This window comes from Heterodontus francisci, chromosome 6, assembly GCF_036365525.1.
Source record: "Heterodontus francisci isolate sHetFra1 chromosome 6, sHetFra1.hap1, whole genome shotgun sequence".
Taxonomy (NCBI): domain Eukaryota; kingdom Metazoa; phylum Chordata; class Chondrichthyes; order Heterodontiformes; family Heterodontidae; genus Heterodontus; species Heterodontus francisci.
The window spans coordinates 132365499-132388997 of record NC_090376.1 but is presented as its reverse complement, the minus strand read 5'-3'; the positions used below and the strand labels follow the sequence as shown (position 1 = coordinate 132388997).

General features: G+C 41.6%; 1 protein-coding gene across 12 annotated transcripts in view; it reads left to right on the top strand.

Annotated features, from left to right (window-relative positions):
• mycbp2 (MYC binding protein 2) overlaps window positions 1-23499 on the top strand; it is a 243061-nt gene that overhangs the window by 41149 nt on the left and 178413 nt on the right. For all 12 annotated transcript variants that reach the window (XM_068034341.1, XM_068034347.1, XM_068034350.1 and 9 more), the window contains exons 3-6: window positions 12645-12860; window positions 13772-13925; window positions 15851-16047; window positions 18906-19148. In XM_068034341.1, the coding sequence (XP_067890442.1) occupies window positions 12645-12860; window positions 13772-13925; window positions 15851-16047; window positions 18906-19148 (810 nt within the window). The remainder of the gene's footprint in view (window positions 1-12644; window positions 12861-13771; window positions 13926-15850; window positions 16048-18905; window positions 19149-23499) is intronic.

The window sequence follows — 23499 nt, the reverse complement described above, 5'->3', positions numbered from 1 at the left end:
TCGGTGGGTTTATAATGGATATTAGTGGACAGCGTATCCCCAGAGATGGAGACAGAGAAGTCGAGGAAGGGAAGGGAAGTGTCGGAGATGGACCATGTGAAGGTGAGAGAAGGGTGGAAATTAGAAGCAAAGTTGATAAAGTTTTCCAGTTCGGGGCGGGAGCAGGAAACGGCACCAATACAGTCATCAATGTACTGGAAAAAGAGTTTGGGGAGGGGGCCTAAGTAGGACTGGAACAAGGAATGTTTGACATATCCTTCAAAAAGACAGGCATAACTAGGACCCATGCGGGTACCCATAGCAACACCTTTTACTTGAAGGAGGTGAGTGGAGTTGAAGGAGAAGTTGTTCAATGTGAGAACAAGTTCAGCCAGGCGGAGGAGGGTGGTGGTGGATGCGGACTGGCTGCGCCTCTGTTCAAGGAAAAAGCGGAGAGCCCTCAAATTTAAATAGGTTGTTTCTCAGACCACCTCAAATCTTTGCCTGGCATTAGATCTGATTTTCATTTTCTCAAGTGAAATTTCAGTCTTGCATTCTCTTAACAGATTCTGCAGCAGAGAAAATTATTGCTGTCTTTTGCAGAGCCTTCAGTTTGAGAGATCCAATCTATATCAATTTGAGCAATGATTTTCATTTTAATATATGTAAAGTAGATCTGTTCTTGGCCAACTTAATGGCTGGTTGTGTGTTTTCTGTTGCCAGTAAGCTGCAAGGTAATGTAAAGCGAAATTCTGTTAGTTCCAAGAGCGTTTCTTGGGCGTTATGTTTAAGATTTCAGAAAGCATTATTATCTGGGCAATCTCCGAGCAAGCGTTTCTTCATGCTGGTTTCAGTATTAAGGTAGATCTTTATATGCTGTAACTTTTTTCTTGGTGCATATTTTGTATTTAGCGGTTGAGGGAGGGATACAAGATTACCTATCCTTTGATATGTTTTTCAATTTTTTTCGTTTTGCCACTTTTGCCATTTTCTGTCCGTATTCTTCCTTTGACTTCTTGTTGGTATATAATTTATTCAGCATCTCATCCAAGCAGCCATTATTTGTGAGTTTAACAGTGAGCAGGATGTTCAACCACAAGGTCATTAAAACTGAACCTGATTGGTGGTCCTTCATCCCTACGCACATTTCCAACACTAGAAGCTGATTAGGGGTAGATCCATTATCAATTGTGTACTTACCTGGGTACAACTGATCTTTTAAAATCTGTTCAAGTATGAGTTTTGCTTTTGCAAAGTTTTATAATGAGTTAGGACATGAAATGAAGGAAGCAGTACTGGGCTAGAAGAATGGTGAGCCCGAAAGCCAAACCAAACCATGGGGAGTTGACAGAATTTATTTTTATTGGGCGTTATTTTTTAATGCCCACTGTCAAAGAGCATGTGCTGCAATATACATTTTTAAACTACCTCTTTGAGAGAGAGCTTTTAGATTTCAAGTTCTTTGATGTTGTATATGTATTGTATGTGGATTTTCTAAAGGTGTTTTGATAAACTACCACATATTAGACTTAGTTTAGTTAGTTTAGTTTAGAGATGCAGCACTGAAACAGGCCCTTCGGCCCACCGAGTCTGTGCCGACCATCAACCACCCATATATACTAATCCTACACTAATCCCATATTCCTACCACATCCCCACCTGTCCCTATATTTCCCTACCACCTACCTATACTAGGGGCAATTTATAATGGCCAATTTACCTACCAACCTGCAAGTCTTTTGGCTTGTGGGAGGAAACCGGAGCACCCGGAGAAAACCCACGCAAACACAGGGAGAACTTGCAAACTCCACACAGGCAGTACCCAGAATTGAACCCGGGTCGCTGGAGCTGTGAGGCTGCGGTGCTAACCACTGCACCACTGTGCCGCCCAAACTTGTTAACAAAGTTAAAGCCCATGGGATTAAAGGGGGGCAGTGGCAGCCTGGATATTAAATTGGCATGGGGCAGAAAGCAGAGAGTAGTGGTGAACGGTTGTTTTTTCAGACAGGAGGGGATTGTGCAGTGTTGCTGCTCAAGGAACAGTATTAGGACCTCTGCTCCTTTTGATAAATATTAATGACCCAATGTAGGTATACAGGGCATAACTTCAAGGTTTGCAGGATCACAAATGGTTTTGAATAGAATAAATAAGGAAAGAGTTTACAGTGGCAGAAGGATTGGCAACCAGAGGACCCAGATTTAAGATGATTGGCAATAGACCCAGAGGTGACTTGAGTATTTGTCCTTTTATGCAGTGAATGCACTGCCTGAAAGGGTGGTGGAAGCAGATTCAATAGTAACTTTCAAAAGGGAATTGTTTGATACTTGAATGAAATAAATACAAGGTTTATGAGAAAAGAGCAAGGGGGTGGGACTAATTGGATAACTTTTTCAAAGAGCTGGAGTCAGGCATGATGAGCCAAATACCATCTTCAATGCTGTATCATTCTATGATACTTGGTCCCATTTACGCTTCAACCAAAGACAATTATTTTTCTTAAATAAGAAAAAGCAGCTAAACAGATAATGGATTTAGGTTCTTGTCTTCTCCAGCTTACTGCCTAAAGTAATTTACTAATTGGACAGCAGCATGTGAACAGGGCAATTATTAACGAGTTTTTGCTGAGTTGCAAAGTCTAAGCCAGGAGTTGTAAGTTAGAATATTTAATTCAATGCCTGATGTACAGAATATGAAAAAAGAAAAATTAGGGTTAAGAAAGAGATAGGAGACAAAAAAAGTAAACAAAAAGTTAAGTCTTTTAAAAATCTCCAACAATAATTAAAGTCTGAACGAGGCAGCACATTTTTTTTTTAAAGTGAATTTTCATTGCCAGAGTGAGTTTGGCAATAATTAAGATTTATTGCACTATTTAAAAATTCACCTCCACTTGAATGCACAAGCTCCAACTTTTTCTGACGTGTTTAGTAATGTATCCCATGCGTAAGTTGTTTAATTCATGCCCTTTGTATGTTTGAATGCCACTTTTCTCAGTGAGGTACTGGTGTAGCGAATCTTCTGGAGGTGCAGGGCATATCGGACAGCAACTTCCTGATTCTCGTATTTGACTGCATGTGTGGATGGCAGGAGTTGCCCTCTGATATCCTCCATAGTAAAATTGAGTGCTGTTAGCCTCACCATTGTTCTCTAGTTACCCTCTTGCTCCTTATATATGAATAAAAGACTTTGGGATTTTCCTGGCTAGAGCTGGAGCTAGATTCCCTCTCTTTCTACCATGTGAGTCATGCATAGCTGACCTTGATTTGGAATGGCAGCAAGAAGAAACTTAAAAAGGTGAGAGCGATGTGTGCAAGTCATGGATCTCCATTTGAATGTTTCTCTCCAAATTATGAAAAAGTGCCATGTATGGACTGGGAGGATGCAGATGTCATCTGCTTTACTGCTTGCCTGTTAGTTGAGGTTCTAAAGCGTTTTCCCTATTTTATTTGGGCCAACATAAATTAGCATTGCTATTAGGTACTCATTAGAAAACAGTAGAAATGAACATGTCTCTCTGACACTCCATAACGGGGAATTTTTATTCTTTCATGGGAAGTGAGTGTCGCTGGCAGGGCCAGCGTTTGTTGCCCATCCTTGGTTGCCCTTCGTGGCTGGGTGGCTTGCTGGGCCATTTCAGAGAGCAGTTGAGGGGCGGCCACATTGCTATGGGTCTGTGGGCGCATGTGGGCCAGGCTGGGTGGGGATGGCGGATTTCCTTCCCTGGGGGACGTTGGTGGACCAGATGGGTTTTTACGGCAATCTGCGGTGGTTTTGTGGTCACCATTGCGGAGACTGGCTTTCAGTTCCAGATTTATTGGTTGAATTTGGATTCCACCATCTGTCGTGGTGGGATTTGAGCCTGTGTCCCCAGGCATTAGCCTGGGCCTCTCTATTGCTAGTCCAGTGACATTACCAGTAGACACTGCCTCCCTTGATCAAATCGATAACGATACAATTTCATGTCAGCAGTATAAAGCATTACAGTTCTGATAACAGCAAATTAAAATAAAACTGCAGCTTGCAATGCAACATTTTACATAAGAAATGTGAAAAAAGTTTTTCCTCCAAAGTGCTGGCAGGTGAGAGTGCGGGACAAGGTAAAGGAGCATAAAATCTTCAAGTCCTTGTGTAGTGTTCATCAGCTCGAGGTAGTCAAGCCGGTGCCTAGACAAGCATAGTCAGGGGGTAACTGGGTGGCTGCCGGACGGACATGGAAGTCAGGGCAGGTAGTGCAGGAGTCCCCTGAGAACATCGCACTTTCTAACTGGTATTCACTTCTGGGTACCGATGGGAAAGAGGGTTCCTCTGGAGAATGCACCGAGTCATAACCGGAATATCAGGGTGACTCAGCTGTGCTGGGATGGAAAAAAAGGGAAACAAGGGCAATAGTGGTAGGGGATTCTGTGGTTAGAGGAACAGGTAGGCATTTCTGTGGTCGCAGGTGTGATTCCAGGATAGTATATTGCCTCCCTGGTGCAAGGGTCATGGATATCACTGAGCGGGTACAGAGTATTTTGGAGGGTGAGGGTGCACAGCTGGAGGTTGTGGTCCACGTTGGTACCAATGACATAGGTAGAAAGTGGGATGAAGTCCTGCAAAAAGAATTTAGGGAGCTAGGTAGCAGATTGAAAAGTAGGACCTCAAGGGTTGTAATCTCTGGGTTTCTTCCGGTGCCACGGGCTAGTGACTATATGAATAGGAGGTTAGTGCAGATGAATGCATGATTGAGGAGATGGTGCAGGAGGGAGGGCTTTAGTTTCCTGGATCACTGGGCCTGTTTCTGGTGAAGGTGGGATCTGTATAAGATGGACGGGTTGCACCTGAACCGGGACCAACATCCTTGCTGGGAGGTTTGCTAGTGCTGTTGGGGGGGTGGGGTTAAACTAATTTGGCAGGGGGATGGGATACATAGTGGAAGCACAGTAGCGGGTGATGTACATTCAAATAGAAGAGAAGCGAAGTCAGTTTGGAGGGCAGAGTAAATGTAGACCTGTCAAGGCTCAAGCAAATAATGCAAGGCCGGATTGTATCTATTTTAATGCAAGGAGTCTTAGTGGAAGGCAGATGAATTGAGGGCATTGATTAACACATGGGATTATGATATTATTGTTATCACTGAGACATGGTTGAGATCGGGCAGGACTGGCAGCTCAATATCCCAGGGCATAGAATCTTCAAATGTGATAGGGGAGGGGGTAAAAGAGGAGGTGGCATTGCACTGTTGATTAAGGAGTCAATTACTGCAGTAAGGAGGGATGATATCTTAGAAGGTTCCTCTAATGAGGCCATATGGGTAAAACTTAAAAACAAAAAGGTGGCAATCACTTGGCTGGGAGTGTACTACAGGCCTCCAAACAGTCAGGGAAAGATAGAGGAGCAGATATGTAGGCAAATCTCAGAGTTGCAAAAATAATTGGGTAATAATAGTAGGGGATTTCAACTTCCCCTATATTAAAGGGATAGTCTTAGTGCAAAAAGCTTAAAGGGGGTTGAATTCTTCAAGTGCATTCAGGAGTGCTTTTTGAGCCAGCACGTAGAGAGTCCTACTAGAGGAGGAGCGATACAGGACTTAATCCTAGGGAATGAAGCCGGACATGTGGTAGAAGTGGTAATGGGGGAGCATTTCGGGGATAGTGACCATAACTAAGATTTAAGGTCGTGATGAAAAAGGACAGAGGGACCGGAAATAAAGGTACTGAATTGGGAGAAGGCAATTTCAATATGATAAAACAAGATAAAACATAGAAACATAGAAAATAGGAGCAGGAGTAGGCCATTTGGCCCTTCGGGTCTGCTCCGCCATTCATAATTATCATGGCTGATCATCCAACTCTGTAGCCTGTTCCGGCTTTCGCCCCATACCCTTTGATCCCTTTAGACCCAAGAGCTATATCTAACTCCTTCTTGAAAACATACAATGTTTTGGCCTCAACTGCTTTCTGTGATAGCGAATTCCACAGGCTCACCACTTTCTGGGTGAAGAAATTTCTCCTCATCTCAGTCCTGAAAAGTTTACCCCGTATCCTTAGACTATGACCCCTGGTTCTGGACTCCCCCACCATCGGGAACATCCTTCCTGCATCTACCCCGTCAAGTCCTGTTAGAATTTTATAGGTTTCTGTGAGATCCCCCCTCACTCTTCTGAACTCCAGCGAATATAATCCTAACTGACTCAATCTCTCCTCAAATGTCAGTCCCGCCATCCCAGAAATCAGTCTGGTAAACCATCGCTGCACTCCCTCTATAGCAAGATAGGGTGCCAAAACTGCGCACACTATTTCAGGTGTGGCCGCACCAAGGCCCTGTATAATTGTAGCAAGACATCCTTGCTTCTGTACTCGAACCCTCTCGCTATGAAGGCCAACATACCATTTGCCTTTTTTACCGCCTGTTGCACCTGCGTGCTTACCTTCAGCGACTGGTGTACGAGAACACCCAGGTCTCGTTGCATATTCCCCTCTCTCAGTTTATAGTCAGATAATCTGCCTTCCTGTTTTTGCTACCAAAGTGGACAACCTCACATTTACCCACATTGTACTGCATCTTCCATGCATTAGCGCACTCACTTAACTTGTCCAAATCACCCTGAAGCCTCTCCGCATCCTCCTCACAACTCACCCTCCCACCCAGTTTTGTGTCATCTGCAAATTTGAAGATATTACATTTAGTTCTCTCATCTAAATCATTGGTGGATATATGGATGGCTGGGGTCCTAGCGCCGGGCCCTGTGGTGCCCCACTGGTCACTGTCTGCCATTCGGAAAAAGACCCATTTATCCCTACATTTATCCCTGTCCGCCACCCAATTTTCTGTTCATCGCAATACACTACCCCCAATCCCATGCGCTTTAATTTTACATGTTAGTCTCTTATGTGGGACTTTGTCGAAAGCCTTCTGAAAGTCCAAATAAACCGCATCCACTGGCTGCCCCTCATCAACTCTACTGGTTACATCCTCGAAGAATTCTAGTAGATTTGTCAAGCATGATTTCCCTTTTGTAAACCCATGCTGACTCTGTCCGATTCTACCACTGTTCTCCATGGTTCTGGCCAAAGTGGACTGGGAGCAGCTTCTTATAGGAAAGTCTACATCAGACCAGTGGGAATCATTCAGAAAGGAAATAGTGAGGGTTCAGGTCCAACATATTCCCGTAAAGGTGAAGGGTAGGACCAATAAATCAAGGGTACTCTGGATGTCAAGGGATATAGAGGATTGGATAAAGAAAAAGAAAAAAAGAGGCTTATGGCAGATTCAGAGCGCTGAAAACAGCGGAGGCCCTAGAAGAGTACAGAAAGTGTACGGGAGTACTTAAAGTAATTAGGACAGCGAAGAGGGGACATGAAAAATCACTGGCGGACAAGATAAAGGAAAATCCCAAGGCATTTTATAAGTATGTTAAGGGAAAGAGGATAACCAGGGAAAAAGTGGGGCCCATTAGGGATCAAAGAGACAATCTGTGTGTGGAGCCGGAGGACATAGGTGAGGTTTTGAATGATTACTTTTCATCTGTGTTCACTATGGAGAGGGACGATGCAGGTGTAGTGATCAGGGAGGGAGATTGTGATATACTTGATCAAATTAGCATTGAAAAGGAGGAAGTGTTAGCTGTATTAGCAAGCTTAAAGGTGGATAAATTCCCAGGCCAGATGAGATGTATCCCAGGTTGCTGTGTGAGGCAAGGGAGGAGATAGCAGGGGCTCTGACACAAATTTTCAAATCCTTTCTGGCCACAGGAGAGGTGCCAGAGGACTGGAGGACAGCGAATGTGGTACCATTATTCAAGAAGGGTAGCAGGGATAAACCAGGTAATAATAGGCCTGAGAGTCTAACTTCAGTGGTAGGGAAATTATTGGAAAAAATTCTGAGAGACAGGATTAATCTCCACTTGGAGAGGCAGGGATTAATCAAGGATAGTCAGCGTGGTTTTATCAGGGGGAGATCATGTAACAAATTTGATTGAATTTTTCAAGGAGGTGACTGGATGTGTAGATGAGGGTAAAGCAGTTGATGTGGTCTACACGGACTTCAGTAAGTCTTTTGATAGGGTCCCGCATGGGAGATAGGTTAAGAGGGTAAGAGCCCATGGGATCCAGGGCAATTTGGCAAAATGGATCCAAAATTGGCTTCGTGACAGGAGGCAGAGGGTGATGGTCGAGGGTTGTTTTTGCGAGTGGAGCACTGTGGCCGCTGGGGTGCCACAGGGGTCGGTGCTGGGACCCTTGCTGTTTGTAGTGGACATTGATGATTTAGATGTGAGTATACACTACTGAGTCAGCGGCGCTTGAGATGGCTTGGCCATGTGAGCCGCATGGAAGATGGCAGGATCCCCAAAGACACATTGTACAGCGAGCCCGCCACTGGTATCAGACCCACCGGCCGTCCATGTCTCCGCTATAAAGACGTCTGCAAACGCGACATGAAATCGTGTGACATTGATCACAAGTCGTGGGAGTCAGTTGCCAGCATTCGCCAGAGCTGGCGGGCAGCCATAAAGACAGGGCTAAATTGTGGCGAGTCGAAGAGACTTAGTAGTTGGCAGGAAAAAAGACAGAGGCGCAAGGGGAGAGCCAACTGTGCAACAGCCCTGACAAACAAATTTCTCTGCAGCACCTGTGGAAGAGCCTGTCACTCCAGAATTGGCCTTTATAGCCACTCCAGGCGCTGCTTCACAAACCACTGATCACCTCCAGGCTCGTATCCATTGTCTCTCGAGATAAGGAGGCCCAAAAGAAAGATAGGAGGTATAATCAGTAAGTTCGCAGATGGCAGGAAAATTGGTGGTGTTGTAAATAGTGAGGAGGAAAGCCTTAGATTACAGGACGATATAGATGGGCTGGTAAGATGGGCGGAGCAGTGGCAAATGCCGTTTAATCCTGAGAAGTATGAGGTGATCCACTTTGGTAGGACTAACAAGGCAAGGGAATATACAATGGATGGTAGGACCCTAGGGAGTATCGAGGGTCAGAGGGACCTTGGGGTGCTTGTCCATAGATCACTGAAGGCAGCAGCACAGGTTGATAAGGTGGTTAGGAAGGCATATGGGATACTTGCCTTTGTTAGCCGAGACATAGAATATAAGAGCAGGGAGGTTATGTTGGAGCTGTATAAAACACTAGTTAGGCCACAGCTGGAGTACTGTGTACAGTTCTGGTCACCGCACTATTGGAAGGATGTGATTGCACTGGAGAGGGTGCGGAGGAGATTCACCAGGATGTTGCCTAGGCTGGAGCATTTTAGCTATGAAGAGAGATATTGAAAAGGCTGGGGTTGTTTTCCTTCGAGCAGAGAAGGCTGAGGGGAGATATGATTGAGGTATACAATATTATGAGGGGCATTGATAGGATAGATAGGAAGAAACTTTTTCCCTTAGTGGAGGGGTCAGTAACCAGGGGGCATAGATTTAAGGTAAGGGGCAGGAGGCTTAGAGGGGATTTGAGGAAAAAAATTTTCACCCAGAGTGTGGTTGGAATCTGGAACACACTACCTGAAGGGGTGGTAGAGGCAGGAAACCCTCACAACATTTAAGAAGTATTTAGATGAGCACTTGAAACGCCATAGCATACAAGGCTACGGGCCAAGTGCTGGAAAATGGATTTGATTGTATGGGTGCTTGATGGTCGGTGCAGGCATGTTGGGCCGAAGGGCCTGTTTCTGTGCAGTATAACTCTATGACTCGAATGCAAAATCTGGGCTATTGATTTTTATTCAGTAAAATTCTTCTTTTCTTGTACTTCACCATGCCATGAATTTATTGAAGCTTTTGAAGTTTAAGAACTAGGGGAGATGGCAGGAAGCACAGAAGAACAATGTATTAATAACTTTTTAAGTAATGAACACACTATTTTCATAAAAATTTCCACTGACTGCTAATTTGATACTGTTTGGGTAGGATCTGTGCTCTGAATCATGAGTACACATGGATGGGATATTGAAATTCAGAATGTCGACAAGGTAACCCTAAAAGTAGACGGTTGGTGTGGCCTTAGTTGTTCTATAGTTAGATTTTAGTGGCTGTTGGAAAGATTAAGTGTCAGTCCTTTTTTTTTTTAACGCTGACAAAATTCAACAAGGCAATGATTCACCCATTAGACTGAATAGGACATACGGTGCTGTTTCCTTTACAAAATGCAGAGTCTTTAATGACACTTGTATTGAGCGTTTTCCATTTGCCTGGTCGTGTCCATTAACCATTGGAGAGATAATTTAACCTTTTAACATTTTGTTGCATCTAGGGAAGATGCAAAATGACTTGATTTTGTTTCCATTCCGATACACTTTGCACAGTATGAATAATCAACATGAAACATGAGATTTCGTTGGATCACGTGAAGTTTTGCTGGGCCTCCTCTGCCAACAATTTCTGCTATTCTCTTTTTTGGATGCTTGCTCATGCTCTGCGCCCCCCCTCCCCCCTCTCTCTCTCTCTCTCTCTCACACACACACACACACACACACACACACACACACACAATCTTGTTTGTCATTATGACTGCATTTTATAATGAAAGAAGTTACCTTTTTTATGATTAATATGAAAGCCAAGTGACCTAACATTGCAGAGCTAGGCTAGTCATTGCTGTCCATCCCATCAGAGTCTATTCTGCTTGTCACTTGCTTTCTAACGCTATGCCAGTTTAATTCAGCTAGTTAAGAGAAATTAATTCTCATGGAGCAGCAGTTTTGAAGTCTTCAATGAGGAAGTTGCCAAATACTCTCTGAAAATCCCAACTAAATTATATTTACTGGTTACTTCTCTCCTGGGATGAGAGAATTGTCCTATTAGAGAGACTGAGTAAATTGGGCCTTTACTTTGAGTTTAGAAGAATGGGAGGTGATCGCATTGAAACACACAAAATTCTGAAGGGGCTTGACAGCGTCGACACACACAGATTGTTTCCGTTGGCCGGGGCATCTAAAACACGGTGGCACAGTCTCTGGATATGGGGGTGATCATTTAGGACCGACATGAGAAATTTCTTCCCTTAAAGGGTTGTGTTTCTTTGGAATTCTCTACCCCAGTGGGTAGTGGATGCTCCATCATTGAATATACTTAACATGGGTGCGCACATATGAATTAGGAGCAGGAGTAAGCCTCTCGGCCAGTCGAGCCTGCTCCGCCATTCAACAAGATCGTGGCTGATTTGATTGTAACCTCGACTCCACATTCCCGCCTACCCCCGATAACATTTCACTCCCTTGCTTATTAAGAATCTATCTACCTCTGCCTTAAAAATATTGAAAGTCTCTACTTCCACCACCTTTTTGAGGCAGAGCGTTCCAAAGACTTACGACCCTCTGAGAGAAAAAATGTCTCCTCACCTCTGTCTTAACTGGGCAACCCCTTATTATTAGATGGTGATCCCTAGCTCTAGATTCTCCCACAAGGGGAAACATCCTTTCTACATTAACCCTGTCAAGACCCCTCAGGATCTTATGTTTCAATCAAGTCACCTCTTTCTCTTCTAAATTCCACCGGATAAGAGCCTAGCCTGTCCAACTTTTGCTCATAAGACAACCCACCCATTCCAGGTATTTGTCTAGTAAACCTTCTCTGAACTGCTTCCAAAGCATTTACATCCTTCCTTAAATAAGGAGACCAATACTGTTCACAGTACTCCAGATGTGGTCTCATCAATGCCCTGTCTAACTGAAGCATAACCTCCCTGCTTTTGTATTCAATTCCCCTCAATAAACAATAACATTCTATTAGCTTTCCTAATTACGTGCTGTACCTGCATACTAACCTTTTGCGATTCATGATCTAGGACACCCAGATCCCTCTGCATCTCAGAGCAGTGCAATCTTTAGCTATTTAGATAATATGCTTCTTCCTGCCAAAATGGACAATTTCACATTTTCCTACATTATACTCCATTTGCCAGGTCTTTGCCCATTCACTTAACGCATCTATATCCCTTTGTAGCCTCCTTATGTCCGGTCCCTTCATCCAAGTCATTTATATTGTAAAAAGTTGAGGCCCCAGCACTGATCCCTGTGGCACACCACTTGTTACATCTTGCTAACCAGAAAATGACCCGTTTATGCCTACTGTCTCTTTCTTGTTAGCTAGTCAATCGTCTATCCATGCCAATATGTTACCCCTTACACCATGAGCTTTTATTGTCTGCAATTAATTTTTGTAGCACCTTATCAAATGCCTTATGGAAATCTAAATATAGTACATCCATCGGTTCCCCTTTATCCACAGCACATGTTACTTCTTCCAAGAACTCCAATAAATTGGTTAAACATGATTTCCCCTTCAGAAAACCATGTTGACTCTGTCTGATTGCCTTGAATTTTTTTAAATGTCCTGCTATAACGTCTTTAATAATAGCTTCTAACATTTTCCCTAAGACTGATGTTCAGGCTGGGATAGGCAGATATTTGGTATCTCAGGGAATCTCGGGATATGGGGAGTGGGCGTGAGAGTGGAGAGTACAGAATGGTGAGGCAGGCTCGATGGGCCGTGTGATCTACTCCTATTTCATGTTCTTGTGTTCTTAGGTACTCTTGGTTACATCAAATTCCAATGCATTTGTGAGGCATGACCTATGCTGATTACTGTACATGATTTTTGTGCTCTTTTTGATAAGCCATTAAAGGTGTTTAAGGATTTTCATTTATACTAATGCAGTATGAATCTGAACTATGGCTTCTCCTTCAGACAGAGAATTTGGAAAATGCATCGCCTATTCCAGACATCAATGTCCACAGTAACCCCTCTGCCTTCAATGTTTACTGCAATGTACGTCAGTGTGTGTTGGAATGGCAGCGGAAAGAAGCCTCTCTGGCTTTGGCTTCAAAGAATTCTGTCCAGAGTGGTGAGTCAGACAGCGATGAAGAGGAGGAATCGAGGGAGCCTCCAATTAAGCTACCCAAGGTAAGCAGCTAAATTCTATTTCAAAAGCAAAATACCACATATGCTGGAAACACTCAGGTCAGGCAGCATCTGTGGAGAGAGTAGCAGAGTTAATGTTTCAGGTCAATGACCTTTCATCAGATTTCTTGATAAAACTGAAAGGTCATGGGTGGGAAGGAGGATGAGGGAGAATGTTCTTAAACTTAAAAAGTAATTGTAAGATTTTGCTTGTATGCTGTAGATCTGTCTGACTCTTAATAAGTGCCTTCATCTTTATGGTTAGGCTTATCTTAAGACTGTAATTGCTAGAAATTTTATATATATATAACAATGTGTAGTTCATGCAAAATCAAAAATGCACTTGAATTTTGAAGTTTCAGATTCACAAAGCAGTGATGAATTAGAACTGAACAGCTATGGAATGTGCTAATTGGCTTGTGCCCAACTGCAATTAGAACTAATAATCAGTATTTCCAATCAAAACTTGGCATTCAGCGAGCAAATAGCAATCTAAAGAGGAGCCAATCAAATTATTCCAAATACCATATTTTCTTTTATCTGCCACCTATGTTTCTCCAGTAAAATTGATACTGGAAATATTATTTAAGATGCTGAGTCTAAAAAAAAAATACATTTTACAATACCACCATTAAAACAGTCTGTAGCAATAATTGCACCTTGGCTTCAAAGAAATTCTGCTCCCTGTTAGCAGTCGTCACATCATACAACACATGATATGCCTTCTGTCTTTGTAAAACAGTTGCTTCTTTGATTTGCAATGAGCAGTTCCTGGAGAGATCCACTAGTATGTACAATAGTTTGAATTGTGGCACGAGTGAATGCATTTTCCTCCCGTGGGAAACTTAAACACAACTTTCATATATTCATTGTTACTCATAAGTGCACAATTGTATTTATTGTTCTGTTGACAGATCATAGGAATTGGACTTTGTGGTGTGTTTGAACTTATAAAAGAGACTCGGTTCTCTCATCCTGCACTGTGTCTGAGAAGTTTACAGGCTCTACTTGACATGCTTCAGGGGCAACAACCAGAAGGTCTCCAGTCAGAACCACCTGATGTTCTAGGTAAAGTTAATAAGTTAAAGTTTGGATTTATCACGATATTTGAATGTTTAATAAGCTTATGTTCAACAAGCAAAACATTAATTGGATTGTATGATAGCTCTGTAATGTACAGCTAGAGGTATGCCCTCACATAAGGAGTGGTTGGCTGTATACTTGTAGGAGAAATAATGGATTGTATTTAAATCTTAACACACCCCTTCCCCTTAGCTCCAACACTGCTAATATTCATGCAGGCTATTTTTTATCCTCGAAAATGGAGCAAAATTGTCCCATCATTGCTGTCAGTGTTGCCTGTACTTAACAGACATGTCTATTTATCCTATCCTCTTGGATGGTGTCCTCTGGTATTCTGAGCAATTCTACCGACTAGTTCTAATGGGGACTACCTAAACATATCAGAATTGAGGCAGATTCAAATGTCGTGCTTCATGAACAAAGTAATGCGGTAGAGCTAAGTTGGTGATTTACACTAGATTATTAGTACGTTTTTGTGAAATTCAATGGATGTTTTGCAGTGGTAAAGAAGGAAGAAAATTACTAGAGTTTTGATTGAAGTGTTATTGAAGCTTCTATTAGTCATCTAAAACTGTACAATGCAAATGCAAACAGTTTGCCAAAGAAAAGTAGAAAATTTTGTTTTCCATTGTGACACTTTAATGGCCCGGATTTTGTGGTACTAATAACGTCAAATCCGTCAGCATTCACCATCATTACTTCTCTGAAAGTGACAGCAACCTCTGGAATTCAAATATCTGGATTCTACGCTCATCCGTAAATTGTGCTTTTGAAGTTCCCGTAGACTGCAATCAATTGGGAAATTGCTGAACTGACGAGAACTACTTTTTTTATCCTGTAATATCGCTATTAAACCCCCCCCACCCCCCCCCCCTAAAAGTAACTCCTAGTTAATGAGGTGTAACTGGGTTTTAACAGTGTACTAAGTCATAACTATGGCTGAAAAGCCTCTCTGGCCCTGAAAAACTTTTATATTTGTGTAATGTCAAATTTTTCCGATCTTTTAAAATGTCAAGTTTTAAAATTTCTTGTGAAGTTTACTATTTCAGCTTTGTGCATGTCGCAATCATTTATTTTTCTTTGTAAAAATTAATAAAAGTGAAGGATAACCAGTGCCTTTTACTTCCTGATTTGCTGTCTGAGATTACTTCAAGGCTACTTACCCTGTCTGATGATGATACTGTTGCTGAATTCTTGGAGATTCCCTTGACTTGGTGCCAGATTAAATTTAACATTCAGCGAAAGGTGAAATCCACCACCAGAGATCACTAGATCTTTGTGGCCACCTTTCTTCGAGGTCATTGGTGAGCACCCTTGCTTTGATGCTGAATGTAGAATCATGAGCTAGATATTTAGATTTTTAAAAAAATGTTTTAAAACTTGCAATAAACTATAAATAGCATTTTTCATAAGTTTGTTTTGATTTCCATGTGGTTAAAATAAAGATAATTGTTTTTCAAGAATAAGGGTCAATATCCACTTCAATATTCCTGAATGGCAGTGTGGTATTACTTAACAAGTGAATTATAGCATCCAACTTTCACACTTGTTTTCTCCTACATCCTTGAATTCCTGGTCTGAGGCAGTGTCATCATGTTGAAACACTAAGTTTACAGTGCATATTTGGTGAGAAAAGAGATAATTCCTAGACTATGCTTGCAAAATCCTGGTTTTAGTAACTTAATTGGAAACTTGAGAGCAAGTGTCTTTCCTGTCTTACTGGACTGTGTTCATGGTAAGTGTGGAAAAATAACTTAAAGGGCGTGGGGGGGAGAGGGCAAAGGTTCACATCAAATTAGTATTTGATATTCAGTTTATTTGATTCCGAAAAATCATAATGATGGCATTGAGCCATTCATATCCAAGTAATATGAGTCTTAATCAACGCTTAATGTGATTTTTGTCCGCAGAATCTCTTTTCCATTTATTGTTAGAAACAACAAGAAGAAGCACTGGAATGGTAGACAATGTCAGCCAGTCACTGACTGCTTTATCTTGTGCCTGCCTCTTCAGTTTGGTAGTTGCATGGGGAGATACGGGCAAGATTCTACAGGCTGTGTCAGCAATTCTTACCAGTAATGGCAGCCATGCTTGCCAACCTATTCAGGTAACTTATTTCGGAAAGTTTTTTTCCCAATTTCCTGAGTTTGCTTTCGCTATCTTTCTCATTCTAGAGAGTTTAAAATGCTGTCCTCCAAAAGACTGGATGCTGCATCAATTGAAATTTTCAAGACTTGAGTTTGATTTTTTTGTTGAATAAGGGATTCAAGGTATGTGGATATAAATGGGAGTTTGAGGTACAGATTAGACATGATTTGAATAATTTGAGGGGTCGAATGCTACAATGGTATGGAAGTTTGAGGTAGGACAGCAGTTTAAGTGTATTTAGTGCAACAGTGGGATGTAGGATTTTGTTTTTTGTTGCAAAACCAAGGTAAAAGGCAAAGGTCCATAATGAAGACAAAAGTCGAAGTACAAGGTAAGGTGAGTTAGGAAGATGTGATTGTTATACCAGGCTTGGGTTATAAAATATTTGTTTGAAGTAGAAAAATCTAACTAAAGTAACTTCTGAAGTTTTGGGATCCTGAACACAATAAAATTAAGAATAGGAGACTGCATACGAGTCTTCAACTCGATGCAATGATGTCACAGTATGGAGGAAGAGATGTAAAGTGGTGTATCTTGAGGTTAGAAGGAAGTTGAAAGGAAAATTCAGAGGAGGACTGATTGTAAGTATCGATAAAAGACTAAAATGAATGTGACTTGAGTCTGGGGGTGATTGTTGGATCGCTTACACAAACTTTCCTTTGTGTGAGAGGATGCTGAAAGATCCGCCTTAAATATGAGACCAATGGCTTTGGCTTTATAGAGAGTTAAGAGCTCGGCAAGTGTCCAAGAATCATTCTAGTTTAGACATACCGAATCACTTTCCATACTGTCCTCTTGTAATGAGTTCCTGACGCGCTGAATACACGAAAAATTAATATAATTTATTTTAAGAAGTATAAAGTTTTATAAATGTGTACTTAATACTCAGACCACAAAGCACTGATTTAACTTGCAACCTACATCCTGTGTGAAATCTACTTTTGATGTTTTGTACTGATGGAGCCCATCATTATAGCCATTTTCATAATAGCACAGATCTCTGGGAATAGAGTTTTAATTGTATCGTGTGTGTTACTAATGAAGGGGCAATTAAGCAAAAAAGTATTCTCTTCACATCATTAGTAATTCCATTAACTTGCCAAATATAAATATGTAATAAAACTTTGTAAAGGTTTGGATGCAGTCGTACTCCTGCTACCTTTTGGTGCTGACATTTTGACTGTTGGCAGGCCAAGCAAATTGGAGGTATATGCTGTTACCCCTACAGAGCCCAATAGATTTCCTGACTGAAATGTGAGTGAAAAGATTGGTTTCCCTAATTTAGTTCATTGTCCTTCTTGACCTGCCTGCAGCCTTTGACATGGTTGATCACACCGTCCCCCTCCAACGCCTCTCCACCATCGTCCAGCTTGATGGGACTGCATTTGCCTGGATCCACTCTTGTATTTCTAATCTATCTCTGTAATCTCCTCCAGCCCTACAACCTTCGAGATACCTGCACTTCTTTAATTCTGTCCTCCTAAGGAGCCCTAATTTTAATCGCTCCACCATTGGCAGTCATGCCTTCAACTGCCTAGACCCTAAATTCCGAAATTCCCTCCTTTAAACCTCTCCACCTCACCTTCCTCCTCCTTTAAGACACTTCTTAAAACTTAACTCTCTGACTAAGCTTTTGATCATCTGTCCTAATATCTCCTTTTGTGGCTTTGTGCCATTTTGTTTTGCAATGCCTCTGTGAAGCACTTTGAGACGTTGTATTTATTTAGCACCTTTAACAAAATAAAAGCTGTTCATCGCTCCAGATTTTCTGGGAGGTCAAATTTATTGATGAGATGGATGGGTTCGGAATAACTTGATGTGTACAATATTGGCTTATTGCAAGACCTATTCTATAAAGAAAAGCTATTCACATATATGTGAGGATACAACACTTCGGAAGAATTTGCTAGGCTAGTCAACTAGACTGTCTATTTCCTTAGCCTGACTGTTCTTGGAGTGTGTATTTTATCCACACTGGAGGTGTTCAAGGCAACCATGATGTGTGTAATATATTTCCACATAGAAAACATTGGAAAATAGGAGCAGGAGTAGGCCATTCGGCCCTTCGAGCCTGCTCCGCCATTCAATACGATCATGGCTGATCATCCAAACTCATTTCCCTGTTCCCGCTTTCTCCCAGTATCCCTTGATCCCTTTAGCCCCAAGAACTATATCTAACTCTTTGTTGAATATATTTAATGATTTGGCCTCAACTGCTTTCCGTGGTAGAGAATTCCACAGGTTCACCACTCTCTGGATGAAGAAATCTCTCCTCGTCTCAATCCTAAATGGCTTACCCCTTATCCTTAGACTGTGACCCCTGGTCCTGGACTCCCCTGCCATCGAGTGCATCCTTCCTGCATCTAGTCTGTCCAGGCCTGTTAATTTTGTAGGTTTCTATGAGATCCCCTCTCATTCTTCTGAACTCTAGCGAATACAAGCCTAATCGGCCCAATCTCTCTTCATATGTCAGTCTTGCCATCCCAGGAATCAGTCTGGTGAACCTTTGCTGCACTCCCTCCACAGCAAAAACATCCTCAGATAAGGAGACCAAAACTGCACACAGTACTCAAGGTGTGGTCTCACCAAGGCCTTGTACAATTGCAGCAATACATCCCTACTCCTGTACTCGAATCCTCTCACTATGAAAGCCAACATACCATTTGCTGCCTTATGATACAGTATCTAATAAATATTTTGCACCAAATGAAGTTACTGCAGTTTGGTATCCAGAGTTGTTTATCCAGTTAGTAGCTCTATATTGTCAGCATTTTTGTGTGATTACTCACATAATATTTCTGAATTACTTGATTTTAGGTGCCAACCATTCTAAATGCTCTCCAAAGGAGTGTGCAAGCAGTCTTAGTTGGAAAAATTCAAATACAGGACTGGTTCAGTAATGGAATAAAGAAGGTAGCTTTAATGCACAAATGGATTCTAAAGGAGGTATTTACAGATGAAGATGATTGGTGCCTACTACAGAGTGATGGCTCATTCCTGTATCTGTTGGCTAAAGGTGGATTGTACAAAATTGGTTCTGGTTACAGTGGGACAGTGAGGGTAAGAAAACAATTTTGCAATTGTGCTGTTATAAAGTTGTGTATGTACATATTTGAAAAAAGCTTCATATCATGAATAAAGTGACCAATACATCCCGAGAAGAATGATTTTTGAGGCTAAGCCATGTCCACTATTAGTGCTTGTTCGGTTCTTTTTGTCTAATCATCATATGTTTGCTTTAACCTATTGCTTCTTGAAACATGTCTTTAATTTGTGATCATGCCACAGTATTGCCCATGCCTAGTAGCCCTGCTTCATAACATCATTAGCAATTGCCCCTAGTATAGGTAGGTGGTAGGGAAATATAGGGACAGGTGGGGATGTGGTAGGAATATGGAATTAGTGTAGGATTAGTATAATATGGGTGGTTGATGGTCGGCACAGACTCGGTGGGCTGAAGGGCCTGTTTCAGTGCTGTATCTCTAAACTAAACTAAATTGTTTGTGCATGTGATTGGCTTGGCAGACCATTTCATGGGGTATAGTGCGGGGCTGGAATTGCTACAGGCCAGCCGAGGTAGTGACGGTAGGTTCTGTTTCCTGAAGAATGTTAGTGAGCCAGTTGAGTTTTGAATGACAGAAATATCAATCAACTTCCAGGTTCATTTGTAGATGCCAGCCTACAATGTACCCCATTGTATAATCAAACTCAATTTCATAGTTTCCCATTGTGAATTCAACCTCTGGATTGCCAGTCCTATACTATAACCATTACACTACTGTACCCTTAATATTAGGCTGTTCAGTTTTGCAAATGTTTTTATGAAGTTGTAGAATTAGCATACACTTTGATTTCAAATTCTGTGTACATTGGGTTGGATTAATTTCTGGATTGTGTTCAGCTTCAGAAATCTTGGCTTAGAGGGATACTGGAATTGAAGAGGATGTTTCTCGGCAAATCTTTCTTAATGAGTGGGGCAACTGTTGATCTGCAGTGAGTCTGTGGATATTATGTAATTTCAAGGCCAGAAGGATGTGAAAATCTTGGCTTGTTCTGTGCCTTGTTTTAAGAAGTAAAAGTTCAATATTGTCACGACTGTGGCCATTAACCAGGCAGCCACCATGGCTTCAGGGTTGCAACAAACAACCTCAGAAATCCCTATTCAATCTGGCAATCGATGCAGAACTGTACAGGGTTTCTGCACTTTTAGGTAGCTGCTAGGTGTTTCCAATACCATTCAACCTTATTGCTGCTTCCAAGGCTTTTGCAGATCGTACTTGTAGGCAGTATATCTCCATCTTCAAGATTTGTGTGTTCTTGTGCTTTAGTCACTTACCAGATGATTTGACCCAAAATCAAGTAATTGAATAGACTCCTGGACGTTACAATGACCCCTTCATGAAAGGGAAAGGAACCAGAAGGAAATCACAGTTGTAACCTTTTCTATGATGCCATCTTCCCTAACAGCAAGGTTTCCAAAGGGCTAAAGCAGAGTCTTGTTACCAGAACTCAGGTGCCTAATGTCAACTTTACTTGTAATATTTTACTGCCTAATCTGAACATCAAAACATTTAGCAGGTTTTTTTTTATGTAAACCTGAATTGTCCCTGCTATGTTTACCTAATACTGAAAAAGATTGAAGAAAACAATATTGGAATCATGAAAAAGATGCAACATAAATTTGTTTGAGTACCATCAGTTCTGAGAAAATGGTGGGGGGGTGGGGGAGGATCTCTGCAGTTTATTTGGATTCTGATTAGACTTAATAACTGTTGCAGATAGCTGTTTATTTGGGACAGTTCCATTGTTTTAATACTAGTAATTGGCTGGACCTCTAGTTATTCCGTGAAAATATTTTCTCCTGAAATGATTTTTTGTGTTGATTTAACTTTGTTCAGAAATGAAGTCAAAGCAGTTTGTGGCTGGAACAGCTTAATTGAAATGTTAATATATTGATTGGCAGACTTTGCAGGAACTGACCTTATCTCTAAATGAAGAGACATTGGCTAACTTCTGTAGGCACCCCAACACAGGAGCACTGGGGCTGATTAGGGACCAAAATGGAGATCTGTTGGTAGAGGTGAAGCCAGAAAGCATGGCCATGGTACTAAATGATTACTTTGCGTGGGTGCTTACCAAGGAAGAGGACTTTGCCAAAGTTACGGTGAACGAGGAGGTTGTTGAGACATTGGATGAGATAAAAATAAAGAAGTACTTGAAAGCCTGGCAGTACTTAAGGTTGATAAGTTGCCTGGTCTGCATGGGATACATCCTCGGTTGCTGAACGAAGTAAGGGTCGAAATTACAGAGGTATTGGCCACAATCATCCAATCCTTTTTAAATACAGTGGTGGTATCAGTTGACTGGAGGATTTGCAAATGTTGCACTCTTGTTCCTTAAAGGGGAAGAAGATAAACCTGGCAGTTCAAGGTCAGTCAGTTTAAAGTCGATGGTGGGGAAGCTTTTAGCAATGATAATCCAGAAGACAATTAACAGCCACTTAAAGAAACATGAACTAATAAAGGAGAGCCAGCACAGATCTGTTAAGGGCAAATTGTGTTCGACTAACTTGGACTTTTTGATGAGGTAAGAGGGTGGATGAGGGCAGTGCAGTTGAGGTGGATATCGACTTTAAAAAGGTGTTTGACAAAGTACCACATGATTGACTTATTAGCAAAATTAAAGCCCATGGGAGAAAATGGGGGAGGTAGCAGAATGGATACAAAATTGGCTAACTGATAGAAAACAGTTGTGGTAAATGGTTGTCTTTCAGACTGGAGCAAGTATACAGTGGTCTTTCCCAGGGTTCAGTACTAGGACTGCTGCTGTTTTCGATATACATTCATGACTTGGACTTGGGGTACAGGGCAAAATTTTGATATCTGTCAATGTATTTTTGGTATGAAGAATGAGGAAAGACAATTTAAAGACATTATAAGCTAAATGGTACAATTTTAAATGGGGTGCAAGAGCCGAGGGACTTTGTGTGCAACCTTTTGAAGGTGGCAGGGCAGGTTAACAATGTATGGTATCGTAAGCTTTATAAGGCATAGAGTACAAAAGCCAGGAAATTGTACTGAACCGAAATAAAACAATAGTTCAGCCCTAGCTGGAGTATTGTGTCCAGTTCTGGGTATACAACACTTTAGGAAGGGCATGAAGGCTTTGGAGAGGGTACAGAAGAGGCTAGAATGGTTCCAGGGATGAGTGATTACAGTTATTACCTGATAAACTGGCGAAGTTAGCATGGTTCTCTGAAGAGCAGAGACGGCAATGATAAGAGATATGACAGAGGTGTTTAAAGTTATGAAGGGTTTAGATTGAGTAAATAAAGAGAAACTTTCCAGTAGCTGAAGGGCTGATAACTAGTGGGCACAGATGTAAGGCGATTGGCAAAAGAGCCAGAGGTGACATGAGAGAAAAACTTTTTTTTTAAATGTGGTGATACATTAGGATTTGGAATGTACTGCCTGATTGTGCTGGGGTGTGAAAACAAATTCGGTAGGAGATTTTAAAAAGTGGATAAATACTTGAAGGAAGTAAAAAAAAAAAATGAAGGGATATGGGGAAAGAGCTGGGGAGTCAGACTAACTGGATTGCTCTTCGAAAGAGCTGCAGTCAGCTTTGGTTATAACTGGAAACGTAAACACTTTGAATGGGCCACCTCCCTGAGCTGTACTATTGTATGATTCTATGAACTCCATTATACATGTGAAATTATGTACCAGAAAAAATAATTGACAGTTATTGACCCCTCAAGGTGCAAGTTCTGACAAATTCTCAGCATTCATTAACTTAAAAGATATGGGTGTAGCATGTGACTTTGGCATAAATAATAGCCGCAGTTACTCAGCTTTGGTTATAACTGGAAATGCAAACACTATGTATGACCAGATTGGACTGGATATTCACATTGTGCATTACATCATGAACGTCTACAAAGGCTGCTTCATCTAAAGGTCCTGTCACTTATAAAAACACTTTAGACTAATTTTGTTTATCCATGTTTTTGTTAACCTCCTGACTCGACTATTCCAATGCTGTCCTGGCCAACCTCCCATCTTCTATTCCCAATATGGGAACGATGGCGTAGTGGTAATGTTACTGGACTAGTAATCCAGAGACCTGGACTAATGCTCCAAAGACAGGAGTTCAAATCTCACACAACAGCTGGGGGAATTTAAATTCAATTAATTAATACATTTGGAATAAAATACTGGTCTCCTGAATAATCATGAAACTACCAGATTGTTGTAAAACCCCATCTGGTTCACTAATGTCCTTCATGGGAGGATATCTGTCATCCTTACATGGTCTGACCTACACGTGACTCCAGATCCACAACAATGTGGTTGACTCTGAAGTGGCCTAGCAAGCCACTCAATTGTAGACGGCTCACCACCACCTGCTC